This window comes from Panthera tigris, chromosome C2, assembly GCF_018350195.1.
Source record: "Panthera tigris isolate Pti1 chromosome C2, P.tigris_Pti1_mat1.1, whole genome shotgun sequence".
NCBI classification, from domain to species: Eukaryota; Metazoa; Chordata; class Mammalia; order Carnivora; family Felidae; genus Panthera; species Panthera tigris.
In genome coordinates this window covers 3,730,214-3,754,013 of record NC_056668.1, presented here as the reverse complement: position 1 = coordinate 3,754,013, position 23,800 = coordinate 3,730,214, and the positions used below count along the sequence as shown (strand labels likewise).

The 23,800-nt window shown below is 57.3% G+C and overlaps 1 protein-coding gene across 6 annotated transcripts in view; it reads left to right on the top strand.

Moving 5' to 3' along the window:
- The window catches only part of ABCG1 (ATP binding cassette subfamily G member 1), an 81,044-nt gene extending 57,323 nt beyond the window's left edge, over positions 1 to 23,721 (top strand). For 2 of the 6 annotated variants that reach the window (XM_042998475.1, XM_042998473.1), the window contains 12 exons: positions 3,534 to 3,679; positions 3,963 to 4,086; positions 5,143 to 5,257; positions 7,168 to 7,352; positions 7,490 to 7,591; positions 8,456 to 8,624; positions 9,435 to 9,535; positions 9,650 to 9,808; positions 10,837 to 10,955; positions 12,568 to 12,792; positions 22,674 to 22,820; positions 23,120 to 23,721. In XM_042998475.1, coding sequence (XP_042854409.1) covers positions 3,534 to 3,679; positions 3,963 to 4,086; positions 5,143 to 5,257; positions 7,168 to 7,352; positions 7,490 to 7,591; positions 8,456 to 8,624; positions 9,435 to 9,535; positions 9,650 to 9,808; positions 10,837 to 10,955; positions 12,568 to 12,792; positions 22,674 to 22,820; positions 23,120 to 23,393 — 1,866 coding nt within the window. In that variant the 3' untranslated portion in view covers positions 23,394 to 23,721. Of the gene's footprint in view, positions 1 to 3,533; positions 3,680 to 3,962; positions 4,087 to 5,142; positions 5,258 to 7,167; positions 7,353 to 7,489; positions 7,592 to 8,455; positions 8,625 to 9,434; positions 9,536 to 9,649; positions 9,809 to 10,836; positions 10,956 to 12,567; positions 15,811 to 19,590; positions 20,147 to 22,673; positions 22,821 to 23,119 lie in introns of those variants that run through there. The other 4 variants (XM_042998474.1, XM_042998476.1, XM_042998478.1 and 1 more) reach the window with 4 other exon arrangements.
- The last annotated feature ends 79 nt before the right edge of the window (positions 23,722 to 23,800 follow it).

The following is a 23,800-nucleotide window of genomic DNA, read 5'->3' as shown; positions in this document are numbered from 1 at the left end:
AACGTTTGCCTTTAATCTGCAGTGATGAGAGGCAGGGCCCGGTTAAGGAATATTAATAGCAAGTCTATTTCCCACGTCTGTTCCCTCTCCATGGCACATACTAGTTCATGTTCCACGAGTGTGCCATGAAAACAATGCTGGGCATCGCTGGGGCTCCTTCTCTCCCCTGTGCCCCCCACCCCGACCCTGGCCTGGCCGGTGCCCTTCAGATCCCTCAGGGTCAGTCCCGGGAGTCCGAGGTCAGCCACGCGGTGGGTGCAGGTGGGAGCGGAGCAAAGACCCCTGCTGCTGTCAGGATGCCCCCTGTGGCGTTCTTTTATTCTGAAGCCCAAAGGAATGAAATAGATTGCCGGAACCCGGGACAGAGACCGGGCAAATGTGGGGACCCCCTTAGGAAGGTGGGAGGGGTGGGCTGGGTCGTTGGTGCCGAACGTGGAAGGCCCCCAGGAGTGAACAACCACCTCGGGCCCGCCGGGGAAAGCCGTGGAGGGAAGGCCCCTCGGAGCGAGGGAGGGCCAGGTTATAGTTCCGCTCAGGACTACACAATACGGTGGTGAGTGGACAGGGGTGGTGGAGGGTCTTGCTGACACAGAGAGGGCCCTGCCGTGAGGCGGAGCTAGGTCCACAGGGGGACCCCTTCAGCTCTGGCCTCCTAGGACCCTCTGGATAACCTTGGGTCACTGCCTCCAGCGCTCTGGACCGTTGTCTGTAATGAGGGCTAGAGACCACGGCCACGCCTGCCCTCCGGGCAGTGTGAAGCTGACTTAGCTCGTGGATCCACAGAGCAGACTCGAGGTGATCTTCCTGCAGCACGACTCTCCTGGACAGTCCTCTCCGTGGGGAAAGGGAACAGGAACGTAGCTTTCGCTGGAGGGCTGGGAGGGCAGTGCGTGCTTCTCGGCTGACATTCTGTATCACACACAGGCCCTCTTGCCTCCTGAGCCAGGTCTTCAGAAACCGGCTTCCAGCCCCCATCGGGGAGCTGGTCGGGGTCTTTGGGGAGGGCTGTGGAACCCACTCTTCCTGCTCTAGCAGAAGGGACGGGGCGAGAAGGCCTTCTTGGTGGGGCGAGCAGGTGTCTCCCGGGCAGGCCACGCCCGTGCACATGTCCTCCATACGCCTGACCTAAGACACGAGCAGACCAGAGCCTCATGCTGTTCTCAGCTGGGTTACAAGAGCAAAGACAGCAAGTCAGTGAGGGTCTCGTCTGCCAGCTGTGTGGCTGATCGTCCCGAGGGAGCAAGAGGCTTGCCCCGTCTTCAGATTCGTCTGCTGCTGGTCCGAGCGAGGCCGTGAGCATGCACGCCTAGAGGTGGTCTTGGGTCCCGCACACATTTCTTACTGGAAGCCCCCGTTCTGCTTTTCAGCCAGGTGTGGGTCCCGCCTCCCCCGAGAATGCATCTGCCGGATTGGCTGGTTATTTCCAGGATGAAACAGTGGCGAGTGTGACTCACTTCCCCCCAGCCTGAGTTATAGTTGTTTGTATCTTGTGGAAACACAATAGAATGGAATGTTCTATTTTTTAAAAAAAAAATTTAGTGTTTATTTTTGAGAGAGAGAAAGAGAGAGCACAAGCAGGGGAGGGGCAGAGAGAGAGGGAGACACAGAATCTGAAGCAGGCTCCGGGCTCCGAGCTGTCAGCACAGAGCCTGACACGGGGCTCAAACTCACGAACCGTGAGATCATGGCCTGAGCCGAAGTCAGATGCTTAATCGACTGAGCCACCCAGGTGCCCTTAGTATAGAATGTTCTACTAGGTAATGGAATGTGTTGTCCACAGCCTTCCTTGGTTCCCAGAAAAGCAGCCTCAGCCCTCGAGGGTCCCCAGCAAGGGGCTTTCTCAGGAGCAAGGTCTCCCAGGGCTGGGACATTGTTCTTTCTGACTAGTTTTAGAACAAAACCAACCAGCAGAGCATGACTCTTAAGAGAACGCCGGAGAAATGGGCTGGACAGGCAGGAGAAGGACAGGCATCGATATTTGCCTCCACCTCCTGCGTCCTGTCTGTGGGGGCCGAGGGTACATGGAACAGGACCATGCCTGACCACAAGGAGGGATCCCCAAGAGGACAGATCGTGGACAGGACAGGGCATGCTCTGCGCTGCGGGGGGACCCCAAAGACGAGCCTGGAACAACCAGAATGACCCTTCATTCTGCAAGTTCAGTCTGTGTTCCAGAAGACTGAGTGAGCTTGGTGGCTCTGGGAAAGCCAACAGGTGCCGTCTGCAGGGGAAGGAAGTGGGCCAGGGCACACACACCCCTCACGGCCCCCCTTCGATGGCCCTTCCCGGGAAACCTCGCTGACCTTCTTTCTAGGTTGGGATCCCTCAAATGCAGTGTGTCCTAGAAGGGCCGTGGGTTGGGTTTATGGGTCAGCAAGGGAAGAGCCTGGTGGGATTCAGACCCAAGTCCGTCTGACCTGACTGCCTCCTGGGCTGTGGGGCAGTGGTGCCCCAGCTCTTGTCATCACCCAGGCTTGCATTCTGTACTGACCGTGCATCAGGAATTCAAGAGCTAGAGTGAAATTTTTCTTCCCTGGGAGTTCTTTCTCCTTTGGGATGACCTCATCTCCCCAGAGAAGCCACTGGACTGGGGTCCGCCCGCTTCTGCCACCAGGGGACAGGATGGTGGCCGGGTGTGTTCTGGTGGGACCTCCAGGGGGGCTGGCCCTGGGCGGCGAGCCTGGTGTGGACGCGGGACAGCGGCGGTGGACCCCTGCCTTCCCAGGGGCTGCCTCCGGGAAGACACTGCACTGAAGCCTGCTGACTTTCTGTTCCCTGAGCCCATGCTGGGTCAGTCATCTGGAGCGGACAGGAAGGCGTCGTCCCAGTGGACTGTTTGTATTCCGGTGCCCAGCCTGCTTCCCGGGGGCCGGGCTCGGCGGGGCCACCGTGGAGGGTGGTGACGGCTTTAAGCGGTTTCCTGGCCTTGCTGGCACGTCGGACACCTGGTTCTTCTATTGACAAGTGCCAAGGGGCAGCTTTCCTTCTTCCGGAGAGACCCGGCCTGCGTGGGGCGCATCTGCAGGAGCCGCGTGCGCTAAGAATGGTGGCATTGGTCGCTGCTCTTGGTTACATGCTTCCTGTGCGCCAAGCCCTGAGCTGGGTGTTTTGATTCCTTATCCCATTTAACTGCCACGGTGGCCCTCCCCTCCGCGCTGGTCAGAAACCTGATCATCCTCTGTGCGTCTGCCGGTCTACCTGTTCCACAAACGGTGATTGGGCACCTTCCCTGGCCTGGGCCCTGAGCGAGGCTTAAAGAGGCCCGCAAGGTCACCTCTGCAGGAGGCGTATCGGAGACTCCGCCCCAGGCGGGCCTGGCTCCAGCACTGCTTCCCAGCCTCCTGGGCCCAAATCAGGATCTCGGACTTGGAAACTCGCCTGTCCACTCAGCAACGGGCCCCGCTCTGCAGTCCCATCCGTGTGTATCCACGAGTGGGATGCAGGAGGCAGCAGGTGTTTCCACATGGGCCCTGTAGGTGGTGAAGTGTGGTGGGCAGTCCCTGACGGATACCCTGGCCCCGTTGCTCCCTCAGGTCAAGGAGATCCTGACGGCTCTGGGCTTGCTGTCTTGCGCCAACACGAGAACCGGAAGCCTCTCGGGCGGCCAGCGGAAGCGCCTGGCCATCGCACTGGAGCTGGTGAACAACCCTCCCGTCATGTTCTTCGATGAGCCCACCAGGTAATCAGGAACAATGAGGGAGGAACCCCGTCCTCCCCATCAGCAGTGTCCACGGGGGGCCCCACAGTAGCCTCAGAAGGGGGGAGGCATGTGCTCTGCCTGCCCATCTTTTTCTCCTATCCCGGGGTCCCCGAGGGGAGGCCTGAATTCCTTCCCTCTCTCCATCCGCTTCTAGAAGACATGACAGGCTCAGGCGTGCATCACAGGCCTCCCCAGTGTGTGCTGAATACAGGGTATGGTTGGGGGGTCCCACAGGCATCTGACGGTGCCCCTTGCCTTGCAGCGGCCTGGACAGCGCCTCCTGCTTCCAGGTGGTCTCCCTGATGAAAGGACTGGCCCAAGGAGGGAGGTCCATCATCTGCACTGTCCACCAGCCCAGCGCCAAGCTCTTCGAGCTCTTTGACCAGGTGCGCAGACCACTTGATGATAGCCCGAGTGAAGCCAAGTCCCAGGGACTCTGCTTCCTGTCGGTTCCCGGAGGCGTCTTCATTTCTGAATGGCCTTAAGTGTTATTTTTCGTAAGACTGGAGTCATCGGCAGCTAAGGTGGCAGGGCAGGAGGGGGTCGAGAGAGCTGGCCAGCATTCTCTCTCTGGGGCCGGTATCTGGCCAAGGGGTCTTGGGCAAGTCACTGACATTGTGGAAGCTTCATTCTCCACCCCCACCCCTGTAACAATGGGGAACACTTGCTTTACAGAATTAAATGGCAGGTTATCATGTGTGCACGACATCATCTCTTTTATAAATCTTAGGTTTCAGTATTATAATAAGAAAAAAAAAAAAAGGCCCAGGGATGAAATGTGTATAGTTTCAAAAATCTTTCCTAGCAGGCAGTTAGTGCAAAGGGGCAGGAAGCGATATAGTAAAGTAATGCCTATCCATATAATACCTTCCCTGACTTAAAGTTTCCTTTGAACTTGAACAGTTTGGGGGAGGTAATGTATAGCTGTCCTGAAAGTGAGAAAAATTGATCGATGGATGGGTGGATGGATGTAGGATGAATAGATGAGTGGTTGAATGGGTGGTGGATGGATGGAAGGATAGATGGATGAAAGGCTGAATGGGTGGTGGATGGGTGGGTGGGTAGAAAGGTGGATGGAAGGATGGATGGATGGATGGTTGAATAGGTGGTGGATGGATGGATGAAAAGTTGAATGGGTGGTGGATGGGTGGGTGGGTGGATGAGTGGAAAGGTGGATGGATGGATGGTTGAATGGGTGGTGGATGCATGGATAGATCAATGGATGGATGGATGGGTAGGTGGGTAAATGGGTAGGTGGATGGATGGGTGGGTGGTTAGATGGAGGGGTGGAGGGGTGGCTGGGTGAGTGGGTATAAGGATTGGTGAGTGGGTGGGTGGATGGTTGAATGGGCGGTGGGTGGAGGGGTGGACGGATTGACAGCTTTTGTTGCTTTACAAAGGAAGACAAGGTTGGTGTTCTCCCTTTCCTTACTTTTTTCCAGCTTTATGTCCTTAGTCAAGGACAATGTGTGTACCGGGGAAAAGTCTCAAATCTTGTACCGTACTTGAGGGAATTAGGTCTGAATTGCCCAACCTATCACAACCCTGCTGATTTTGGTAAGTAGAGCCTTGACCGGCTGGAGGGGAAAGAAAAGGGCTCTTCTCCACTATCAGTGGGTTTCTACTTTTACCTGAAGCCCCAAAATCTGGAATTCCTTCATTATTCCAAACATGGGTCAAGTGCCATCCTGCGGTGGAGCTTTTAAGAACAGATAAGAGGTTTTCTTTCCTCCAAATAAGATACCTGGGAACCAGAACAAGAGAGCTGTTAGGAACAGAATTTCCTAATGCTATGCTGTGTTAGACTTCTGCTTTTAAAGAAGTTATTTCTGGAAAGAAATAACCTTTACAAATAAAAAGTGACCCTTTTGCGTCGGTTAACTGAATTGTTAAAATGCTGATTTAAATTTTGACCAAACATAGCAAAAAAGGCGATGCTCAGGGGCGCCTGGGTGGCTCAGTCGGTTAAGCGGCCGACTTCGGCTCAGGTCATGATCTCACAGTCCGTGAGTTCAAGCCCCGTGTCGGGCTCTGTGCTGACAGCTCAGAGCCTGGAGTCTGTTTCAGATTCTGTGTCTCCCTCTCTCTCTGACCCTCCCCCGTTCATGCTCTCTCTCTGTCTCAAAAATAAATAAATGTTAAAAAAAAATTAAAAAAAAAAAAAGGCGATGCTCAGTGTCCAGAGACTATGTTGATGGTCTGAGCTCCTCCTTCTGAGCCGGTGGTCCTGGGATTGGTGGCCTTGGTGCTTGGAGGCCAGTTGAACCATTTCACGGGCCTTGAGACGCAGGGGCCCACACCTCCGTGCTGGCAGTGCTCCCAGGCATTCTCCTCTCTACCCACACCCTCCCGGGCACTGACCATTGCCAGCCATCACTTTCCCCCCACCGGGTCCCCATGCCCAGCACCGTCCTCCACATCATGCTTCCCCGCATAGCTCTCAGCAAACCCAACAGCCTCTCCAGGCCGTGTCTCCAAAACCAAATGTCCTCCACCTCTCTTTGCAAGCTGGAGTCCCCGGCATCCCTCTTGCCTTCTCTTTCTCTCCAGCTTCATGTTTACTAGACCCCCAAGTGCTGGAGATCCCCGACTCGGTGCTGTTTCCCCACCTCAACCCTGGTGCCAGTGTCCAATCTTTGCCAGCACCTCCTGCCTTCTGTGCCTGCTGAGCCACACACTGAGTGATCTAAAACCTCGTGGTTCTGGGGGCCAGAAAGAAGTCAAGGTGTGGGCAGGGCCGTGCTGCCTCTGAAAGTCCCAGGGGAGGCTCCTTCCCGCCTCTTGGAGCTCCTGGTGGCTCCAGCGTTCCTGGGCTTGTGGCTGTTTCCCTCCAGTCTCCAGGCAACATGTCCTGGTTTATGACAGGACCTAGGAGGGCTTGACCACCCTGGTTTAGGGGTTCAGGCTCGGGGAAAGCAGACAGCTGGTTTTGCAGAGGACAGAACCAAAAAATCAAGGCCGGGGACTTTGGGCCTCAGCAAGGATGTTAGGAAGAGGTGGGGCCGTGGGAAAGAGGCACCAAGACCTCAGGTCGGGAGCGAGAAGGGGCAGCAGTAGTGTGGGGTGTGGAACCAGGGGCGAAGGAGAGGCCAGTGGGAGCCAGAGACAGGGTCTGACATCCCTGGGGATGGAGAGGTGGGGTTGATGGTCCCACGCAGCCTGGTGCCTCCGGGGCCCTTCTCCATGGTGCTGAAGAATCACTCCCGCCTCGGCCCTTAGGGACACAGAAGCCCCCTTCTGCTATGATGAATGGCCTTTCTGGGTGGGGGGGAGGGGAGTTTAGGGCTGAAAACACACTGGCTGTGAAATGATTTCATCGTGTCACACAGCGTCCGTATAATGGGTTGAAAATATCCCCGCGAGGCTAATGGCTGTGTTGTCACAAAATGAGCACCGCCTGGCTCCATGGGAGGGACCTGGGGGCACCTCTCCGGGGCCCGGGGCTGACCTGCCTGTGTCTCCTGCAGTCATGGAGGTAGCGTCCGGTGAATACGGTGACCAGAACAGCCGCCTGGTGAGAGCCGTCCGGGAGGGCATGTGTGATTCTGACCACAGGAGAGAGCCTGGGGGGGATGCCGAGGTGAACCCTTTTCTTTGGCACCGGCCCTCTGAAGAGGTAAAGCAGGCAAAACGATTAAAGGGGTTGAGAAAGGTAATGCAAACCCCCGGCCCCCCGGTGGGACGGCTGCATGCTGCACCTTGCACGCTGCTGCATGGGGGCTCCGAGCCGGGGGGAGGCGCGTCTCGGGTGGGCGGCTCACCCCTCCCCCTTCCCGCATGTGTCCCCAGGACTCCACCTCCATGGAAGGCTGTCACAGCTTCTCGGCCAGCTGCCTCACCCAGTTCTGCATTCTCTTCAAAAGGACCTTCCTCAGTATCATGAGGGATTCGGTAAGGGTGTTTGCAGATATCCTCCCGTGTCTCGTGCGTGTCGGGTCATTTTCCGCTTTATTCATCCCGATGGGGCTCTCGGATTGCTTTCCCTGCATCTGCATCAGTCAGCTTTCCCTCCACGATGCTGCTGTGACAAACAGCCCCCAGATGCCAGTGGCTACAATAGGAAACATGTATGTCTCACTGGTGTCGTGTCTTGGTGGCTGTGGCTTGTGGCCCTGCCTCACGTGTCTCATCCCGGGACCCAGAGCGGACACACGGCTCCTTTTCTGGGACGCGGCAAAGGGCAAGCGTGAGAGAAATCCAGGTGGCCTGTAAAACTTCCCGCTGGGGGCGGCAGACCGTCTCCCGTGCGCACGTCCCACCGGCCAGGCCCAAGTGGGAGTGCTCCTCCCTCGAGGAGTCCCTGGGGGCCCGGGTGCTGGCAGATGTACAGAGCCCGTCAGACGGGAGGTGGTGAGTGACCGGGAGCTGTGATCATGTCCACCTGTCCCAGTGGACAACCTGATGGGCCACCTGCCGAGGACGGCTGAGTGCCCAGTGGGGCTCCGGGACCTACTTGGAAAGTTGGAGGGCTGGGGGCCTCCCGGTCCGGTGTGCTCCGAGGAGGGGCCTCGGATGGATCCATTCTAGCAATTGCTTCTGTTTTCACAGCAGTTAAATGCTGTGTGTGTGTGTGTGTGTGTGTGTGTGTGTGTGTGTGAGAGAGAGAGAGAGAGAGAGAGAGAGAGAGAGAGTTGGTTTAGGGTTCAGGCTTGTTTTTCTGGAGGAGAAATCAGCAGCCGATGCCTCCAGAGGCCTTGGCCCTGTTGTCGTTGCCTGACCCCCGCGAACACCAGTGAGAGCCGTGTCTGCCCCCAGGTCCTGACGCACCTGCGGATCACGTCTCACATCGGCATCGGCCTCCTCATCGGCCTGCTCTACCTGGGGATCGGGAACGAAGCCAAGAAGGTCCTGAGTAACTCCGGCTTCCTCTTCTTCTCCATGCTGTTCCTCATGTTCGCGGCCCTCATGCCCACTGTTCTCACATGTGAGTGCCTGACCCTAGACCCACCCACCAATGGGGCGCTGAGACCGGGGCGTGGCCCATAGATGACTTTTCTGACGCGTACTATCTTGGTTCTTCGAAGTGCCATTTTCTTGGTTGACAGGTACTATCATACTTTCTCTTAGACGAGAAAATACATACCATGTTTAAACCAAAGGAATTAATCACTAATGGCATATCTGTAAGCATGGAGGAAGGCTGATGGGGGTTTCTGAAAGGTGTTCTAATTAGGAATCCCTCAAATTTTACTGGGGTAGCAATGACCTCGTTCACTTATTAAGGGAGCCTGCTGTGGCCAAGTTTGCGAGCAGGTAACGCTATTCTGGATGGATTTCTGTGTAGTTCCGGATTGTTTGTGAGTGCACTGCCCTTGCTCACTTCGGGCTGACCGTGAACTCTGGCGTAAAAACCGCCCCCCGGCCCGAGTGCTGCCGCCCTAAATGGCCCTGAATCCTCAGGACCAGCTTGGGGGCTCTCGCCCACGGAAGGACTCACACTGGTCAGTGGTGAGGTTAGCCGTAACCACTTGAGCGCATCTCTAAAATAACGCTCAGTCTCCAAGGAGACGTCCTCCGCTCTTTGATTTTCCGCTCGGTGACTCTTCGGGTTATAAAACCAGTCGGCAGTTTTTCCAGGCTGGTGATTCACTTCACATGTTTTCGCTCCGTCTCTGAGCGCTGCACGCACACAGGCCCAGGCCGCGGCCTCCAGCTCAGCACGGGGTCGCCTGGGCGCGTCTCCAGCTGGCCGGGGACGTCCGCCCGACCCCTTTTCCGTCCTTCTGTCTCCTAGTCCCCCTGGAGATGGGAGTGTTCCTTCGGGAGCACCTGAACTACTGGTACAGCCTGAAAGCCTACTACCTGGCCAAGACCATGGCCGATGTCCCCTTCCAGGTGTGTGAATGAAGGGGCGTGGTTGGAAGAGGGGCGGGAATTCTCCGTCACTGCCGGCAGGGGGTGGGGGGAGGCAGCCCTTTGCAGGGGGCGTGACGGACCCTGTGCTTCCAGATCATGTTCCCGGTGGCCTACTGCAGCATCGTGTACTGGATGACGTCACAGCCGTCCGACGCCGTGAGGTTCGTCCTGTTTGCCGCGCTGGGCACCATGACCTCTCTGGTGGCGCAGTCCCTGGGTCTGCTGATTGGAGCTGCCTCGACGTCCCTGCAGGTACCGGCGGAGGAAGCACCACCTGAGGGGCCTCCCTTCCCCCACCTGGGCCAGTGCGGCCGGGGCTGCTGCCCTGGCGGGGCTCAGTACCACCCCTCCTCCCCAAGCCCCCCTCTCGCTTCTGTCCTGACCGCCTGGATCGGCTTCACCTGGTCGCTCCCTGGGGAAGGACTCACACTGCTGTGGCCGGTCAGGGTTGGTACACTGCCACCAGCAGGTGCCCTCGGGTGGCACATGACAGCTCATGGAGCCCGCCCCCACACCCTCCCGCTAGCTGGGATGCTGTCCCCATTTCACAGATGTGGAGACTGAGGCCCAAGAGGCAACACGGTCTGGTCAGGCTCACGCAGCTGGCTCGGAGTCCTACGGTTTCCAGCCTCTGGGGAGTCCACTCCACTACCCCGTGGACCTCCCCCCCGCCCAGCTGCAGTCTGTGCCCCCACCCTGCCCCGAGCCCCTCCACGTGCTCTCTGGGGCTTCACGTGCCCTTCACGTGTCCGGCACCGCCCTGCCCCCCAACCCGCCAGCCCCACCTGCTTAGCCCCTAGGGTGGCCCCTGGCTCCACGGATGGGAGTAGCGATGGTACCCCCGGGATGGCCGTGGAAAGTGCTTGGGCCCACCGGCCGCAGTGGGTGCCCAGGGGATAGAGCTCACGGCCCTTCCTCCCTCGGACGCGGTGGCAGCACCTGGCTGTCCGACCCTCCAGGTGCTGTTCCTGCTGCCTCACCGCCAGTCACTGCGGTCCCCGCTGCAGCCCTGCAGAAGGCTCTGTCTCTTTGCCTCCCGTCCCCTCTGCTGGGGCCCGCTGATCTCCAAGCCCAGCATCCCAGCCGCTCCCTGCTGCTGGAGGACGGGGGCTCCTTCGTGCCAGCTTGGCCTCGTGGGCCCCAGCCTGACACCCTGGCCCGGCCCCGGCTGCTGCCGACCCTGCAGACACGTGGGGGATGGCCTCCTGGGGACACTTGAGGAAATCGGGCGGGACCTCCCACCTGCCGCCTCTGAGCACGTGCTCTCTGTGTCCCGCCAGGTGGCAACCTTTGTGGGCCCTGTGACGGCCATCCCCGTCCTCCTCTTCTCGGGGTTCTTCGTCAGCTTCGACACGATCCCAGCTTACCTGCAGTGGATGTCGTACATCTCCTACGTCAGGTAGCGTGTGTGACGTCTCTCATCACTCGGAGCGCTGTGCGCACAGAGGGAGGGGACAAAAGCCACTTCTCAGCCGTCAGTTACAGGCCAGCGTGATGCTTGCATCACGGATCCAAGGCCGTTGGTGCCTTTCATTTTTTTCCCTTAGTCTTACGTGTTCCCATTGGCACCAACACACACACTCACACGCACACACACATAAGGATAAAATAAATACTAACAGGGTGTGCCTTGGAGGAGTCACTGTGGACCCCCAAATTCCACCTGTTTTGGAGAGCTGCCGTGGGGAGAGTGTTTTCATCTTAGGAACCTCGTTCCTCTCGGGAACGAACAGCACCCGTCACTCTGACCGCGTGTAAATCCAGAGAAACCAAGTCATGTTTTAAACATCCTACTGTTTTCGACCAAGAGCGTCCTGGCCCCTCGGCACTGTGGCGCCCGGACCTCGTCCTCTCTGCTGGGGGCTTCCTGGCACGTTGGCCTCACTGGACAGCGCCCGCCTTCAGAGCTCGCCTCCCCCGGCTGTAGGGACTCCGGGTGACGCATGAGATCCGAAGCTGGGAAGAAGCTTTCCTTTTCTAGAATGTCAGTTCAGACCCAGATGTATTGTTCAGGAAAACAAAATCAAAACAAAGCACTCGTACAGAGTTTCAGCAATCGGTGTGCGTTCCAACACCAAGAAATCAGAAACCCAGGTCTTTCTTCCTAAAAATTGGTGTTTTTGTTCTGGCGCTGTAGAGCTGGGACAGAACGAGAGCTGGCACGAAGGGTTTTATTTAAATGTTCTACGGTCCTTTGGGGCACCTGGGTGGCTCAGTCGGTTGAGCGTCTGACTTTCGATCAGGTCATGATCTCACGGTCTATGAGTTCGAGCCCCACATCGGGCTCTGTGCTGACAGCTCGGAGCCTGGAGCCTGCTTCGGATTCTGTGTCTCCCTTTCTCTCTGCCCCTCCCCCACTCATGCTCTGTCTCTCTCTGCCTCTCAAAAATAAGGAAAACTAATAAAAAAAGATGTTCTACGTTCCTTTGAAGGTGATCAGGTCCTAACTATTTAAAAAAAAAAGTATGTAATATCAGAGGTGATCAGAGAGCTTTTTAAAAAAAATTTTATTTATTTATTTTGAGAGAGGGAGAGAGAGCATGAGCAGGGGAGGGGTGGAGAGAGAGAATCCCAACCAGGCTCTGCACTGTCAGCGCAGAGCCCGACACGGGGCTTGATCCCACGGACCGTGAGATCATGTGACCTGAGCCAAAACCAAGAGTCCGATGCTTAACCGACTCAGCCCCCCAGGCGCCCTGATCAAAGGGTTTTCAATTCATTTCTCCACTGAACAAATCCCTACTGTGCGTCCAGTTTGGTTTTTCGGGAGGAGGCTCTGGAGGAGACAAAAACTGGACAGACCTCAGCCAAGCCGCTGGATGCGTCTGTCTTGGGACGACGTTGCAGGGCTGGGAGCTATCTCCATGATGACAGGTCTGGGGAAGGGAGAGCGGCCACGCTATGGGTCAGGGCTGGCTGGGGGCCCGCCCAGATCCCCCCCCCCGCGCAGGGCTGCGGGGTCCCCTGGCCGCGGGCAGAGCCGTGTTCACGTTCTGTGCCTTCCTCCGCAGGTACGGGTTCGAAGGGGTCATCCTGTCCATCTACGGCCTGGACCGGGAGGACCTGCACTGTGGCATCGACGAGACGTGCCACTTCCAGAAGTCAGAGGCCATCCTGCGGGAGCTGGACGTGGAGGACGCCAAGCTCTACCTGGACTTCATCGTCCTGGGGGTTTTCTTCATCTCCCTGCGCCTCATTGCCTACTTCGTCCTGAGATACAAGATCCGGGCCGAGAGGTAAAACACCGGAGTGCCAGCAGAGGGCGGAGTAGACAGTACGGCCCAGGGTGGCTTGTAGGATCGCGGTGGCAGGGCTGTGCCCGCGGACACAGGGACCCCCGCCACCCAGCCCTGGCAGCGCCCTCGGGCCGCGGACGTCAGGCCGCCCGGTCCGCGCAGCCCGGCCGGGCCTTCGCTCCGTCCCCCTTTCTGGCTCCGCCGGGGAAGTGGGTGTAGAGGTGTGTCCTCGAGCAGCATTTCACAACGTGGCGGCGGGGCGGCCGGGGAGGAAGGCCAGCGCCCGCGGCCCCGCTCATGACTGTCGCTGTCACCGCCCCCCCCCCCCCCCCCCCCCCCCCCCCACGGTCTGCCTCCTTCTCCACGGAGAAGTCACCTTCCAAGCCAAAAGCCGATAACTCTCATCCATTTGAAGAAACTGTATCTTTTTAGTACTCGTCGAAGAACACGATTCAGGGTAAATAACACACTTTGCTTCGAGAGGCGAGGGGTTGAACTTCACCGCGGGGCTGGTCTCGTTTTTCGGGCTGAAGCTGTAAAAGATGGAGACTCGGTCCCCGGCGGAGAGAAGGTTCTGGAGCTGCACGCGCTCAGCCGCGCCGGAATTTCAAGAAGTCGTGAGGAAAGCTGGAGGGTGAGGTTGGCCGACGCCCCCCAAGCCTTCTGTTTCCCCCCGTGCTTCTTATCTTAAGCAAAACATATTGTTTATTTCTTCCTAACTCTCTGAACACCTTAATTTTGCCTACAACATGTCCAGAAAATTGGCTCTGTTGATGTTTTACCCATGTGTCTCTCTCCCCACGTATCACATCACCTACCTCCACGGAGCTGGGGGTGCTGGGCTTGCGGAAAGTCCAGGGGGGCACACGGAGGGCCGTGAGGGGACCCCACTGTGGCTGGGGGGGGGGCGGTGGGGAGGGTGCCCAGACCCCAGAGCATCCAAGGCCTTTGCAAGAAAGCGGCGAACACCGTGTGGCCGAGACGCCTGTGGTTTGGCCAGGCGGTGGACAGGGTTGTGGGCAATGCCACCTGCCAAGCCCCGTTTCGGTGGCATCTCCTCCTTCTCAGCCCTGGCTGGGCTGGTGGCGATGTCGCGGATCAGAAGCTCCTTCTTCCCCGTGAAGGAGGTCGAGGGTGCATCTAGGGGAGGGGTAAACGGCCTCTGGCTTGCTCCCAGGTGCCTGGGCGCCTACCAGCCGTCAGAGGCAGTGTGACCGACCACAGGGTGGAGGTCAGAAGAGGCCAAAGAAGGGAATGGAGTGTTGCCCCCTGGGAATCTCCTCGCCCTGGGGCCGGGGTTTCCTCGCGACTCTGGCTCCTTCCCGCCCTGAGCCTGGATCTCCTGGTCTGTGAACGGTAGCGCGGGGCAGTCTTCAAGGCCGCTTTCAGCCCTGAGAGGTTCTGCGCCTCCTCAGCCGTGTTCCCAAAGCTTCTATTTCCTACTTGAAGAGAATGGAGAGCGTTCAGATTTTGCCGGCACATGGATCTGACTCGCAGATACTTGGTGATCGCTTTGCTCCTCTTGGTGATCCCTTTGCTCCCGCTTTGATCCGTTTTAGTAAACACAGTGGAGACATGTTACAACGTAGCTTTGAGTTTCATGGTTCTGTGCAAATGGGGCATCACCGGCCAGATGAAGCGATTTAACCAGGATCGCTTTCTAGGCGCCATAAAAAGTCTTCGTTTAATTTCAAGACAGATTTGCCTGCAAGATGTCGCAGGTAGGAAGTCCCGCATGGGAACAGCCTGGTGAAATAGAGAGGGGGTGGGGCCGGGGGGATGGCTTTGGTCACGCCACAGTGACATCAGGTGTGCTGGGTATTTAAAGACCTCTTTCCCTCCAGGTGAGCCCTCTGGAGGCAGGTCTGTGACCCTGCTAAGGACAGGCTGGCCGGGAGCTGCAATGCAGGACCCAGCCCTCCCCCTACCAGGCACCATTTTGTGACCCGAGCCCACCGTGCAGTGTCTCAGCCATTTCAGAAGGAAACAGATTCCTTGAGACCGAAAATCTAGTTTCCAAGTGTCCCTGCGTCCTCAGAAGGAAATATTTCCCTAGGAGTGCATGCTCCCTGCATTTTCCATTTTCCACTCTTGAGAAATTACATTTGTCCCTTAATAGATGAAGACGGGTAGGGGGCAGATCTGGCGGATGTGAGGCTGTCCGCTGTCGAGGAAAATGCATGTGCAAAGCAACAGGGCGCTGACTGGTGTGTGGCACGAATACTGTCGTGGCCAGGCAGGGGATTTGCTCAGAAAGGCCTTGGGGTGCCTTGAGAGAGGCGGTCAGTCCCGGGATGCCGTCCCTCCCCCGTCGGCGGCAGGTGCCCCCCGCTGGCGCCTTCACACAGACCCTGGGCGACAGTGAGGCCAACGGTGTTCTTTGCGTCCCCAGGTAGCTGGGTACAACGTCTCACTCGGATGACCTAAGCTAACGTCCAGACCACCTGTTGACTTGTTTTTGAACTCGTTGCGGTTAAGAGGGGGGTGTCCACCTGCTGGGACTGAATCGAGGCCAGCTGCCCGGGTTTAATTCTCGTCGTGAGTTCTGAATGCAATGCCTCCTCTCGTCTCTGTGATTCTTCATTTAGAGGGAAGAGTGAAATCTTGCGTGAGAGATGTGAAGCCCCTCCGCTATCAGGAGAGGCAAAAGCGCGAGTCCAAAGGGTCTCGCTGCTAAGTTCGGCCTGTCAGGCGAGAAGGGGGAGCAGCGGGGTCCGACAGCTGCGGGGCCTGGGGTCTGGTGCCAGCCGCACCTTGGGAGCCTTCCATGGGTGCCACCGTAGGATTGTGCCCCTTTTTGCTCCTGGTCTCGCTGAGGACCAGCCGGAGGGGGCAGTTCTTCCAAGGGTCCCGCGTGGGTGCCATGGGGAGCTCTCCCCAGGGAGGGAAGAAACCCTGTACATGGAAGATGCTGGAGTCTGGTGATGTCACCTTGGGCAAGGGGCCTTCGGGACCAGGACAAAGCTCATCCCAGAGACCCACAGAAAGGCCACGTTCCCGGGGAGCATGACCGGGAGGTCAGGGACAGGTGGAGCCACCTTCTGTGGTTTGGCTGAGAGGACGGAAAGCCCGGGCCGCCGCGTACTGAGCGTGTTTTCCCTGCTGGTTGTCCCGGACACCGAGCCAGGAGCCGCGGGGGCCCTCTGTTCATCCCCTCCCTCAGCAAACACGGTCACTGGTGCTCCCCACGTGCTTGGTGCTAGTGTCTCAGGCCCTGGGGACCCAGGGGGAGGGAACCCAGAGGTGGCTTGGCCTCCAGGGCGGCAGGTGATGGGGCGGGGGTTGTATTCATTCTGCAGATGCAAAAGGCCGGGCGGGGGAGGACGGGCGAGGTCTCAGTCCGACACCAGGGAAGAGCGCCCTGGAAATTTGAGTGGGGGTCTGACCCCAGGTCTTTTTTTTTTTTTTTTTTTGCTTTGCCCTGTTGCCTCCTATTTGTGATGTACAAATACACATGAAAATACTTCCTAAAGCATAAAGTGCAATACTAGAACACTAGCTTAGTGGCTGTTCATTATGGACTTGGCTGCCACCAAACAGAAAGCCGAGACAGGAGGGTGGCCCATGCCCCTACCCTCCCCCCCACCATCGCCCGGCATGGGGTTGTCCCTCCGGCCTTGGAGGCTGAGCTGACTCCTGTCTCGTGGAGAGGTGCCTTCCTCTGCCCCGGCCTGGTCTTAGCTTCCTAAAGCGGTGTACCTGAGAATTAGCTCGGGCTAGAGAGGGCTGGTGTGTGTGTGTGTGTGTGTGTGTGTGTGTGTGTGTGCACGCACACGTGCTCCGTCTCCAAATTCTCCGTCATCCTTTGTTCCCAGAAGGTGGGAGAAAATTCCACTTCATGCCTGCCGTGCAGATGGCCAAGAGCGTAGTCAAAATCCACTGAGGCTCCCACATCCAATGCCATGTAAATGTGACCAAGGGTCAAACACAACACCCAAGATGGGGAAGTGCAGAGTGTGCGAATATGACGTTAGATACTTTTAAGAAGTCAAGACTGCTAATAAAATATTTTACATAAAACGTTTCACTTGTGTTCAGTGTTAAATGCTTCCAGTTCAGAATGAGTTGCTTAAATCTTACTAGGTAAAATGGGTTCTTAGGTTGCATTTTGAACACATTTGTTGTGCGTCTAGTAAGATTCTCGCTTTGTTACTTGGCGTTCTGGTCTAACACCCCCGCTTGTAAATTCACCTTCCTCTCCGGACACCATGTTGTGTCTTAAAACTTTGTGCTTTGCTCTGTTCTCCCAGACCCCCACCCACTTCCTCCTGCCCTGTCAATGTCGGCCACAACCTCAAACAGGGCCGAGCCCCCCAGTGCGCTGCGGCCCGTGTGCCCCTTCCTCTCTAATCCCCTCCGTCTTGGAGTGAGCTCCGGGGACACAGGCACTGGTGGCCATTCGTCAGAGGAATATCCCCTTCTCCTCGCTCTCATGTTCCCGGACACCCACTTCTCTGGCCTGGCCTCTGTGGAGGCGGCTGTGATGGGGAAAGCATGTTCTCCCTAGGTTTGGCTCCCCAGGCGGACGTGAGCGGGACCCAGAAGGAGGCCGGTGCTGTGCACTGCTTTAGCTCCCCCGGAGCAAGGACTTAAGGGTAGTGGTGCTTAAGGCCTGGCCTTCAAACGGGTCTTCGCTCCCACCTCTGGTAAACAAGCAGAGAGCCGGGCTGAGCAAAGTGGCAGAACGATTGGCCCCTGCAAATCCTAAGTGACAGGGACAGAAGGGTGGCCTGCAAGATCGGAGGGCACCCCACGTGTGGGACCGGCTCGAAGTGGCTCCGTGTGCTCACCTGCTCCCTCTGCTTCTCCTTCCGCACCCGCCTGCCTCCGCAGACCCTCCAGTCCCGCCTCGGCCCTTCTGGGTCACTGTCCTTGGACTCCTCTGGGATCATCGCCCTCTGCAAAGACCGGGGGCCTCCCTGGGGCCAGAGGCCGCAAGGCAGGGCAGGGAAGACGCCTCACGGCGGGCTCAGCTCAGCCCGTTTGTGAAGTCCAAGCGTCCAGGGCAGGAAGGCAGAGCGAAGGTGACGCCCACGCCCGCCCTTCCAGGCGGTGTAGCTGGGTTTTCCGAGAACCACCGCCCATTCTTCCCGTTTCTTTCTCTCATCTTGGCGCAGACAGAAGGGTTTAGCCCGAGCCCGATTTCGTATGCTACCTCTGAACGTGCCAACCTGCAGTCGTTCCTCCAACAGACGCTTGTGTGGCCGAGTCGAGGGCGCACGGAGGCCGGCCGAGGGAATCCGCGGTGCGTTTATGTCAACCCGCTTTGTAGAAATGAGCTTAGGTCGGGCTCAGCCCCTGACGCCTCCCTGTTCTCAGAAATAGTCCCCCTGGCGTCGCGAAGGAGAAAACGACCAGGCACATTAGGTACCGTGTTGCGGCCCGGGCAAGGGACTGTCACTGGTGGGGGCACAGCTTGGGGACTTTCCCGCAGCACAAAGACCATCGTGAAGCAGAAGAGGAGGAAGCGAGAGCATGAAGTGTCCTTGTTTGATCGCAGGGCGGGTGGGGGGAGTCTGCTGCTGTGTCCGGGCCCGGCTTTCTGAGGCTGCAGGACGGAGGAGGCAGAGCCCTGGGGTCCTCCTTCCCGGGAGACCCCCCACGGTCTCGACCGAGGACATGACCCCGGACGCGCGTGCCTTTCTCACCGAGCTTGCAATTCCCGGTTTCCAGAGGGTCCTCCCTCAGCCCCTAAGCAGGAGCACCAAATCTTGGGAGCGGCACGAGCCCCAAGCCACATAAAGAAGCAGCAGCAAAACTCGACATTACTACACGGAGCTGAGGTTTTCCTCCGTGGGGCAGCTCCTCCCTGTCCTGGAGTATCTGCGTGAACGGAAGAGAGAATCCCGTTCGTCGCCTTTGGGTGCCTTTGGCCTGCACTTTGCACATGAACTTAAACGTGGCCCTGGTGTCGTGTACAGTTAAACAGCATTTCACCTCTGCACGCGGGAGGCGTTCGCCACGCGCAGCAGGGCCGGGCGGGCCGGGGTGGGGGATGCTGGGGCCAGGCCGGTGGGTGACAGAGCGCCCCGGTGACGTTCCACTGCAGGCCCGCTGGGCCCAGTTCTCAAGGCCCCCTCCCCCAGACCAGTCCCCCCGGGGAAGGAGTTGCTGGAAGCCCTTGCCAGCAGCTCACAGGTGGACGGTGTTCCTCTGCGCCACCTGCCCTGAGGGCTGGCCCAGCAACAGATCCCAGCACAGCCTGGGGGCGCACAGGGAGCTGGGGGAAACCGCTTGCCCATTTCTGCCCCACAGGTCACCAAAACGGCCTCCCCTCCTGGGCCGCCCCGAATGTGCCCTCTCCCGCTGGACAGAATGATTAGGCCGAGGGGGAGGTAAAAGTCATGGGGAACACAGGGTGAAGGTTGGGACCCCCAGGGTCTGGGGTTCCTGGAGATCTCAGGGTGCAACCCGGTCCGAACGGTCCCCTGGGTCTTGGTTTTCCTGAAAGTATTTCAATGGTCATGGTAGCTATTTTGTTCTTACAGTTTTACCTTGTATAATTGTCTTTGACAATTCTGTCCTCGTGTACCCCAGGGGTCTCTTTCCCATGACATTTCCATGACGCCCGAGCGTCGCCATCAACATGTCATTTTTAAGTTCTCGGCCACTCAAAAACGGTAGAAAGAGTCTTCTTGTCCGAGTTGCTGACAAAATGGGCCACCGAAGCCGCACGGTGGGTTTTCCGTTTTTTATAATCTTAGGGTCACTGTAGAAGGGGCTGAGAACACGTATGTTTAAAACAAAGTTACTGTCTGTAACCAGCCCTTTGAGCCTTGTTTGCATTTTCCTTTGCAGACGTAGCGGGCATGTGAGCAGGTTGCCGGTTGTTGCCTTTCATTTGATGAGTCGCTACTGAGTGTTACCCCTTTGTTGTCCCAAAGCAACAGTCAATGCAAGCAACATTTTCAATCAGCGTGCAAACGCGTGCATATATCTGTATATCTAATCTGTGATTGTATAATCCCTGGTTTTTAAAATACGGTATGGATGACTTTGCAACGATCTTGCCATTGTTATTTAGGGAATACCGTCGCCTGCGCTCTGCGAGAGGTTTGCGCCGTTGTAGATAAAACACCACACGTGTACGTACATACGTATATATAAATATATATATTTAAAAATAACGTCGGCTCTCTCGGGTACCTGTTTCAGGGGCTGTCCACTCCGTTGGAACAGAGACCCAAGCAGACCCTAGGATGTGAGCTTTCTAACTGTACCTTACAGGCTTCGGTCCTGTCGTGTACATTTCTGTAGAGTTACCTCCTTAGAAGATTTGTACGTGCATTTTTTGCAGACCTGAACTTTGTTTTCTGAAACTAGATGCCACTTAGGAAAATGTGACATAAATCAAATAAAGCATTGTTATTTTCAGATTTCTCCTTCTCTCTCCTTCTTGCTTTCCACAATGCCAGCGCTCGCGCCTGCCGGGCGAATGGGGCCCGGGGTCTGGCAGAAGCTCGCTCTTGACGGAGCCATTGGCTCAGCTGGTGTTGTAATGGATGGGAAGAGGAACAAGAGTGGTGGTGGTGTGGTGGGCAGCCCCCACTGGTTCTGCGGGAGGACGGGTCAAGTGTGTTTTCGTGGACTATCTCATTTAAACGCCCTCCTTGGGCGGGGCCGGAGAGCCACAGATGAGGAAGCGAGGTTCTTAGAGATTTCACAGCTGGCCCAAGACGAGTGATGGAGGCCGAATTCAGATGGTGACAGTCTCGCAGGTAGCCAGGGCTTTTGACCCCCGCATCGTCCCCCCCACGTGGGAAGAAGACACTGTGGGGTTGAAGGCTAAGGAGAAGAATCTGTTTTGTCATAGGAAGTGGCTGCGGGAACCCATCCCCCGTGACCAGAGGAAACTTCTCCCAGGTACTTTGCCGAGGGGCACGATGATGGGCGAGTGTCCCCAGGAGTCAGCTCTGGTGGCTTTGTGTTCTAAGGGCCCCTGTATAGGTCAGCACTGGGGTTCAGGCGGGGCCTGGGCACAGGTGTCACTCTGGGATCATCACCTGGGTGTGGCCGTGATGGGGAGGACCAGATTACTTCTGCAGGTGTGGAGGAAGGTGTGGACGCAGGGACACACACAGAGAGAAGCCACCGCCCGATGACCCAGCATTCATCACCCCTTCTTCCTGCCCGGGTTTCTCTGCCCCCAAATCTTGTGAGATGCTCCCAAACCCCTCTGCTCCTTCCCCCATCAAAATCCCCATTCCTTCCACACTTTTTCCAAAATTATCTTCATTTGCATCTTTAAATTACAAAAATTCTACATACTTGTTTTAACAAATAATACAAAAGTGAATGATCTTGCCCCGAACCCATCCCAGGCACCCCCCTCGAGGTACCCGGAGTGGACAACCAGACAGCAGTCTGTTCACCCAGAGAGGCGGACACGGCACCCCCACCCCACGCCCCCGCTCGCCTCCCCTCCCACCGGATCGCAGACGACGCTCCAGACCGGAGGGCACAGCCCTCCCTATTCTCACTTCAGCAGCTGCGTGGCGCATCATCGCGGGAACGTTCCAGAATCCCTGCAGCCATTTCCCTTCGGAGAGACGCTGCGGTTGTTTCTACAATAACAAACGGGCTTTAATAAATCTGAAAATCTGGACAGCATTCTTCTACTGATATCCTTGTAACCCACAATTTAAATCACAGAAGGCTTTCTGGAAACGCAAGTGGAAGGAAATTCAAAATATAAAACAGGTGCACAGAGAAGACGGGGACCCGCGGACCCCACGTGTGCCCCCCTCACTCTCACGGTGGCTTTGGGGCAGTCCCACGTGGCTGGCATCTCGTCTCCAGCCCTCTGGCCTTCCCTTACATGCGAACGTGGTGACGCTTGGGAGCGGCAGGTGTGCGGGGGACAGGAGACCCCCAACAAAGCCGCCAGGCCCGGGGGATGTTGTTGGGAAAGAGGGTCCTACCCCACCCAAGAGTGCTAATCCTTGCTGACAACATCGCCGTGGCCTTGGCGGTGAAAGCAACCCCGTTCTGTAGAAAGACAATGACGTAAGCAGTAGAGACAAAAGCCTGTGGCAGGGTACTCTTCCCTGATGGACAAACCCTCTTCCCCCCCAGCTGCCTTCTTTCCTCTGCTTGTCCTGCTATGCGAGCAGCCGGCCGGCCCTGTGGGTCTGTGCTCTGTGCTCCCGCTCTTAGGAGATGCTAATCCGGCCACACCCAGGAGTGACCTTGGAACTTGATTCGTTTCTCCCAATTTCCTCATCCGGGTGTCACAGTTGAGAGCAGGTGGCAGGAGGAGAAGGGATCTCTGCACATCCCAGGACAGAAAATTCTGCTGGGTTGGTGAGAAGTGGGGGAAGGGTGGCTGGACCAGAGCAATGACAGAACAGACGTGGGCGCCAAGGGCTCCCTCTAGCGGACGCCGGGGCTGTGCGCCGTGGGCCACGGAGCGGCCCAGCCCTCCTGGCAAGGTTTGTAGGTTCGGAGCAGAGGGGACCATCTGTACCCCACAAAAGCGAACAGAGAAAGGCTGCAGCGTCCAGGCCAACAGGGGCAAGGGCAGCTGTCTGGTGAGAAGCAGCTAATTCTTGCACCCTGAGCTGCAGAAGGTGGAGAGAGCCCTCGGCCCGGGGTCACCCTCGTCACCGGGGACGAGGCCCCCTCAGAGGCCATCTGGTAAGGCCAGTGGCGCGGAGGACACGATGCACCGGCCCCCACCGTGGCCCTTGGTAAACCCTTGGAAGTAAACTCAGTTCTTGGAGCAGAAAGTCTGACGCTGTCCAAAGTCAGTAAATCCACAGAGAGAGATTAGAAGCACAATTCTGTTTATTATATATAACGTATATGGAAAGAGAGAGAGAGAGCGAGCTCATTCAGTGTGGAATTTGCCCTGTTAACGTGTACGGTTCACTGCTTTCCAGGATCTCACAGACTCGTGCAGCCGTGGCCAGTCTCCAGTTTCCGAACTCTTTCGTCGCCTGCGGAAGAAACCCACCACCAGCCCGTCACCGGCAGCCGCGAACGTGCCTCCTGTCTCTGGATGCGCCTGTTCTGTGCACGTCACAGAGGTGCAGTCACGCTCTTGCCGTCTTGGCGTCTGGCTTCTTTCAATTAGCATAAAGCTCGTTTCGTTTTCAAAAGTAGCCTCTGACACTCAAGAAGGATTGCCAGCGGCTCGGGAAGGTTTGAGACCCCCGCCGCCCCCCACGGCGTTAAGGCCGACCAAGGTGTGCGGGCTCTGGCTTTCCAGGTTTTTCCCAGCCTGCGTCTTGCGGCCACAGCTATCAAACACGCTCTGATGTCGCCATGGCCGCTGTCCCCAGTTTGCCGACGGGGTCTTTGAAGCTCAAAGGATGTCTCTTTCCAGGGCACGACCGCACCTCTTCAGCCCTAAAGGCCAGCGGTCCGAGGGGAGGATTTCCAGCCCAGGGTCCGGAAGGGCCTCAGAGAAAACGCACAGCGAGAGAGGAGCCTCTGTGACAATTGCTGGGCCACACGCCGTCGAGAAGTCCATCCGAGAAAGTCCGGCAGAGGTGGACAAACTCCCCCAGCCGATGCCCCTTACGATGCAACACGGCGACGGTGCCGGGCCCTTCTTGCCCCCAGAAAGGATTCTTGTAAGGGGCACATTGGCTCGCTAGGACACCTCGTCTGAACTTGGCCATGGTCTGAGGTCCTGCCCACCCCGTTTCGTGCCTTCCCTGTCTGCGTTCAGAGGTGCCAGACCCTCAGCAGTTCTGAGACTCCCGGCGACGCCTGACCCCCTCCCTCTCGGGGTTTCCCCGCGGAGTCTGTCGTCAGTCTGACCCTCGTGTCTAAGTGTGAAGCAAAAACCTTCCTCTGTATGCCATTGAACGTTTGAAGATCCGTAGAAGAGAGTGTGAATTCCAGTGAAAAGCCAACATATCCCGGGACGATCCAGAGCCACGCAGCCTATGCAGAAGGAACCGTTACCAAATAAATGTTGAAGCCGCACTGGTTCAAAAAAAATTTTGTTTAAGTTTATTCAATTATTTTTGAGACAGACAGAGACAGAGGCAGAGAGGGC